Below are 5,893 nucleotides of genomic sequence, written 5' to 3' on the forward strand. Positions count from 1 at the left end.
AACAGACTTGCCCAGGATTTACATATTTATATAAAGATACAGGCATACCTTGGACAGATTGCAGATTCAGTTCCAGACCACTACAACAAAAGGAAGGTGGCAATAAAGTGAGTCACACAAATGGTCTGGTACATATAAAAGTTATGTTTACACTATACTGTAGTCTGTTAAATAAAAAAAAGTATCATGTCTAAAAAAACAATGTGTATACTTTAATTACAAAATACTTTATTGCTAAAAAATGTAAACCATCCCCCGAGCCTTCAGTGAGTGGCGGAGGGCCTGGCCTCAGTGCTGAGGGCTGCTGGCTGATCAGGGGGGTGGCTGTGGCAGTTTCTTCAACTAAGACAAGGACGTCTGTCCAACAGACTAACTCTTCCTTTCATTTGAACACTTAGAGGCCATTGCGGGTTATTAACCGGCCTAATTTCAATATTGCTCAGTCTTAGGGAATAGGGAAGCCGTGGCAGAAAATTCAAACACACCCAACATTTATTAAGTTTGATGCCTTATAGGTTTGAGGGGTCCCAAAACAATTACAATTGTATCATCAAAGATCACTGATCACAGATCATGGTAACAAATACAACAATAATGAAAAAGTTTGAAATATTCCCAGAATTATGAAAATGTGACACAGAGACATAATGTGTGCACATGCTGTTGGAAAAATGGTGCTGATAGACTTATTGGACGCAGGCTGCCACAAACCTTCAATTTGCAAAAACCCGAAATATCTCTGAAGCGAAATAATGTAAAGTGCAGTACAACAAGGTATGCCTGTATCTCCTGAGAGTTTCACAGCAACCCTGGAAAGTAGGTGCTATTAACCCATTTTACATAAGAGGAAAAGGAAGGAGACACAGTGATTAAGTGACTTGCCCAGGGTCACATAGCTAGTAACTATAATAGGTAGCATTTATAGAGCTCTTTAAAAAGATCTCATTTGATTCTTACAACAATCCTGGCAGGGCACCCTGGGTGCTATTGTTATCATCATCATTCCCTTTTTACAAAGGAGGAAACTGAGACAAATAGAGGTTAAGTAACTTGACCAGGGTCACACAGATGGTAAGCATCTAAGGGTCAATTTGAACTCAGCCTGACTCCAGGAATCACTGTGCCATCTAACAGACATGGAGATACAGCATGGTATACTACCAAAAGTCAGATGACCTGGGTTAAAGTCCTTCCTCTGTCACTTCCTGCCAGTGTGAAACTGGACAAGTCAATTAATCTCTCTGGGCCTCACTTTCTTCATCTGTAAAATTAAGGGTGGCGGGGCTGGCCTGAATGAACTCTAAAGCCCTTCTTAGCTCTTTAAAAAAAAATCTATGATCGTTTCATTTGTAGGTGTGTGCACACAGGCAGTCCCTCTAGTTGTAGAGGCCAAGTGTGTAGAAGGAGGCATCTAGCCCAAACCTCTCATCTTCCAGTGTCTTGCCAGTGACAGCTGAGCTGGAATGCCAGTTTCAGTGGCCAGACTTCAAAGCTGGGGCTCTCTGTGCCCTACCAAGCAGTCCAACCAGATCACACAGGTGTCAAAGGACTGCCCAGGATCTGAAATCCCCCTTCAGCCTCTTTCTTGGTTTCCCTGATGCTGCTGCAGCTGGAACTCATTCCCCTCCATCTTTCAACCTTTTCTATTCCAAATCTTATGTTTTTTTGCCTCTCCACCAGAGAGGCTTAAGACAAGACAAAACAAAACAAAACACAAGACCCTTTTATTCTATGGTTTAACGGGAGCCGTGGAAAAAGAGCTGAGGATGGAGTCAGGAAGACCTTAGGCTTCAGACACTTAAGGCAGCTCACTGTACCTATTTGACTCAGTTTCTCCAACCGTAAAATAGGGTTAATAGTAACACCTATCTCCCAAGGTTGTAGAAAGTTCAAATGAGATATTTGTAAAACAAACAAAAAAACCACTTAGCACAGTGCCTGATACATTGAAGGCACTCTATAAATGCTTATTCCTTCCTCTCTCTCTTTAGAAATATTAATTACTAGCTCTGTTTTGAAGCAAGTTCTACATGTTCCAGGCTCTCTGTTCCCTCCCTCCCCCACTCTATGCCAGGCAGCAAGTCCAAATGCAAAAAGCCTTGTCATGCCCCACAGACCTCAGCAGCAAGGGCTTGGGCCCAGCCTATCCCCTCTGACCAGCATTAGCGAGAAGAGAAAAAATCTTTCATTTTAGGCACACAGGGCCAAGTCAGAGAAATGCACCAGGGGTGGGGGAGAGAGCTCACAAACATTCGCCCATCATTGCACCAGACTTGCAAATGACCCCAGTCTCTCTCCCGGCGCAGCAACAAACAACCCCAAGGCTTCAAGCTGGACGGATGGGAAACATCAATTTTCAGCTCACTCAATCTACTCTTGCAGCTTGGGGTACCAGCCCCGCCCTCCTCCACCCATACCCAAGCAATATCAACCAGGCCTGGACGACACTCATAAGAGAAACGCTCTTCTCTCCCCAGGGGCTCCCGGGGCAGCTCACTCACGCACTTCTGAGACCCCAGCCCCCCACCCCCCCATTATTACCATAAGAGTTTCCACTCTGTCTCCAACATCTTGAGTTTTGAGTAGCGGGGCCCGGGACTTTTGGATCATTGAAGAGGATGCGCTCGGGTCGGGCTGAGAAAGGCAGCGTCCAGAGAAAGCCCGCCAGGCTCCCCGGGAGCTCACTCCCAGCTCCGTGGGACCCAGGAGGAGCGAGGTGGGCCGGGACCGGTATCCCAGGAGGAAGTCACTGCTAGAAAGGGAAGGCAATTGATTAAGGGCTAATTGGTCATCTTTTTCCTAAGCTGCACTCCCCCTCCAAGTCGTCAAATCCCTTCCTGCTTTGGTTTATAAAGTTTATTTTCTCTCTATCCCTCCCCCCTTCCCCCGCCCTTCTCTCTCTCCTCCCTCTGACTCTTTCTCTCCCGCATTTACTTATCTGTCCGCAAGCTGTTCTCCTCCAGTGGAATGTAAACACCCCAAGGGGCAGGATCAAGTTAAGCTTTCGTCTTCGTAATCACAACATACAGAATAGTGCCTGGCACACAGCAGGCGCTTAACACACGCGTGCTGAATAGAACGAAGTCTGCTATTTCTGCTCATACTATTTCCCAACCGGGTACCCGGGATCGCGTTGAGTTAACGAGACTCTGGAGTCCAACTCCTTAGAGTCAGACGCTTCCTGCGTCTGGTGGCCCTAGGCCAGTCTCTCAAACTCTGCAAGCCTCAGTTTTCTCCTCTGCGACGCGGGGGCATTGCTGCTAACCAGCACTACCCCAAGCGTCCAGGATTGCTGGGGAGAGGGAGCACAGGCAATGTGAGTTGCGGACGTTTACCTGTTAGGGAGGGGAGGCTTCCTCCGACAGACAGCGAGGCCCTTTTCACGGGCTTCCCTGGCGCTGCTGCATCTGTCTCCCCATCTTCCAACCCTCTTGCCTTCCTCGGGGGCTGCTGCTGAAACGTGGGGAGGTCCCAGAAAACGCCCCCCGCCCCTACAAACCCGCTTCTGTGGCCTCTCTCTTGGAAATCTTCCTCCCCCGGCAGTTTAATCACTCGCCACGAGCCTCGCGTCCCAGGACCGTCTGGAGCCAGGAAGCCCTCGGAGCCCTTGACCCCCTGCACCCTCCCTCTACTCCCCTGCGCAGACCCCTCTGAGCCGCGCAAGTTACTCCCCCAAGCCCCGGGCCACGCAGCAGCAGATCAGACCCACGACATTTTTTTTTAAAGTGGGTGGAGAAAAGCGAGAAGATCTGCTTCCGGGGTTAGCTTTAGTGCCGGGGCTCCTGCAGCAGCAGAACTGGTGCCAATCAATCCTTGCCTGCAGTGACACCTGGCGGAAATGTCTAGAACTGCGCTGGGTAATTAACCTCACCTTGCCTTGAGACAATGTTTCATTTCCTATGTTGTAACTGTCTGTGTCTGTAAAAGACCTTAGAGGTCAAATAAGCCAGCCCTCTTAATCTTACAGAAGCCCAGAGAAGGTTAGCCACTTGTCTAAGGTAGCAAGGGGGTACAGTCGGGATTCAAACCCAGGGACCCTAAATCCACCTCTTTCTCCTACACCATGCTCCTTCTGAGGCTGGAGTTCCTAACCTTTTCTGTGTCCCGTTTGGACCTCCCTGAAGTCTGGTGAAGCCTATGGACCCCTTCTCAGAGTAATGCTTTTAGAGTCATGAAATAAATTCCATAGGATTGCAAAAGGAAGAAATTATATTGATATACAAGTATCAAAATAGTAAAAGGCCAAGTGCATGGACCCCCAAATTTAAGAACCCCTAGCAAGCATTTAGGGTTTGTAATAATAATGAAACAACAACAGCTAACATTTATATAGCACCTACTATGTGCCAGGCGCTATGCTAAGAACTTTACAAATATTATCTCGTTTGTTCCTCACAACAACCCTGGCAAAGAAGAAAGAAGTTTTATGATTATTCCCATTTTACAGAAGACAAAACAGGCTCAAAGGGGCTAAATAACTTGCCCAGGGTACCACAGTTAGTATCCCAGGCTAGACTGGAATTCACGTCTTCCTGATTCCAGGTCGTGCTCTTTCTAGAGTCTCCAAGGGAATCTCTGAGATTGCTGGATATGGAACCAGAGGCCAGGGTTCAGATACTGACTCTTATACTCAATAACCTCCTTAACTCATTTTTTCTAGGTGGATATAAATATGGGAAGACTGGATTGGGAGTCAGAGTATTTAGATTCAAGTCCCAACTCTGTCCATAACTATCTATGTGATCCCTAGGGCATATCACTTGGCCTTGGTGAAACCATTTAAAAAAAAAACAAATCCTTGTTTCCTTTCTTTAGCAACCTTAAGAAATAATATTCTCCTCAGAAGCACTTTGCAAATTCTTGGAAAATCCTTTTGAACAAAAAGGCTTTTCTCAGGATTAAGGGTAGGTACAAACCTTTTAATGATGCCTACCCTCTTGGTCCCTTTAATTCTCAATTGATTTAATCCATCCTGATTACATCTTGTTTGCACATAATTGTTGCCAGGTTGGTTCCCCCATGAGGCTGTGATCTCCCTAAGAGAAGGGACTGTCTTTTTTTGTTTCTTTGCATCCCTAGCATTTACTACAGTGACTGGCACATAATATATATTTAATAAATGCTTATTAACTGTCAAATAAATGTTAAACAAAATTATTTTAATTAAATTAATTAAATTTTAAATGTTATAAAATTGTTTCTGGTAGACTTGAGCCTAAATTTGTTATTGTTGTTCAGTCACGTCCCACTTCTGGTGACCCTATTTGGGGTTTTGTTGGCAAAGATATTGAAGTGCTATTTTCTTCTTCAGTTCATTTTACAGATGAGGAACTAAGGCAAACAGGGTGAAGTGACTTGCCCAAGGTCACACAGCTAGTAAGTATCTGAGGCCGGATTTGAGCTTGGGTGTCCTGACATAGGGGCAACTAGATGGCAAAGTGGATAGAGTATAGGGTCTGGAGTCCAGAAGACTCATCTTCCTGCCTCTCCCTCTCCCCAAGTTAGTCTTTCCCAACTCCTCCCTTTAGCCTTGGCTCTATGGGGCCCTGTTCTCTGCCATTTAGAGGGAGAAACTTTCTTGTAGGGAAATAGGTAGGTAGACAACTCTGTCATTGAAAAAGAACTCTAAGGAGCCTACCTAACAAGGTTTTTTTGGTTGTTTGTTTTTGTTTTTGTTTTTGTTTTTATTATTATTGTTTTCTCCTCCTTAACACAACTATTTGCTCATTCTTTGCCCAGGGTAATGAGACAGTCAGGATTAATCTTTGCTTTTAAGTAGCTGAATAATATTCTTGCAATAAAAAATCTGGTTCATTTGAGCCCCAAGCCAGAAATCTTGGAAAACTGGAATCTATCTCTTTTTCTCCATCCTCTTCCCTTCCCCCCAACCTCT

At 45.5% G+C, this 5,893-nt stretch overlaps 1 protein-coding gene across 1 annotated transcript in view; it reads right to left on the reverse strand.

The window, feature by feature from the left end:
• Positions 1–3,535, reverse strand: part of LOC114032532 (mitochondrial glycine transporter-like) — a gene marked incomplete at its 3' end in the record, with an annotated part of 13,085 nt that extends 9,550 nt beyond the window's left edge. The window contains exons 1-2 of the mRNA XM_027847856.1: positions 3,336–3,535; positions 2,542–2,749 (exon numbers count right to left, since the gene is read on the reverse strand). Coding sequence (XP_027703657.1) covers positions 2,542–2,610 — 69 coding nt within the window. The remainder of the gene's footprint in view (positions 1–2,541; positions 2,750–3,335) is intronic.
• Positions 3,536–5,893: the final 2,358 nt, after the last annotated feature.

This window comes from Vombatus ursinus, unplaced genomic scaffold (assembly GCF_900497805.2).
Source record: "Vombatus ursinus unplaced genomic scaffold, bare-nosed wombat genome assembly UNPS02005459.1, whole genome shotgun sequence".
NCBI lineage: Eukaryota > Metazoa > Chordata > Mammalia > Diprotodontia > Vombatidae > Vombatus > Vombatus ursinus.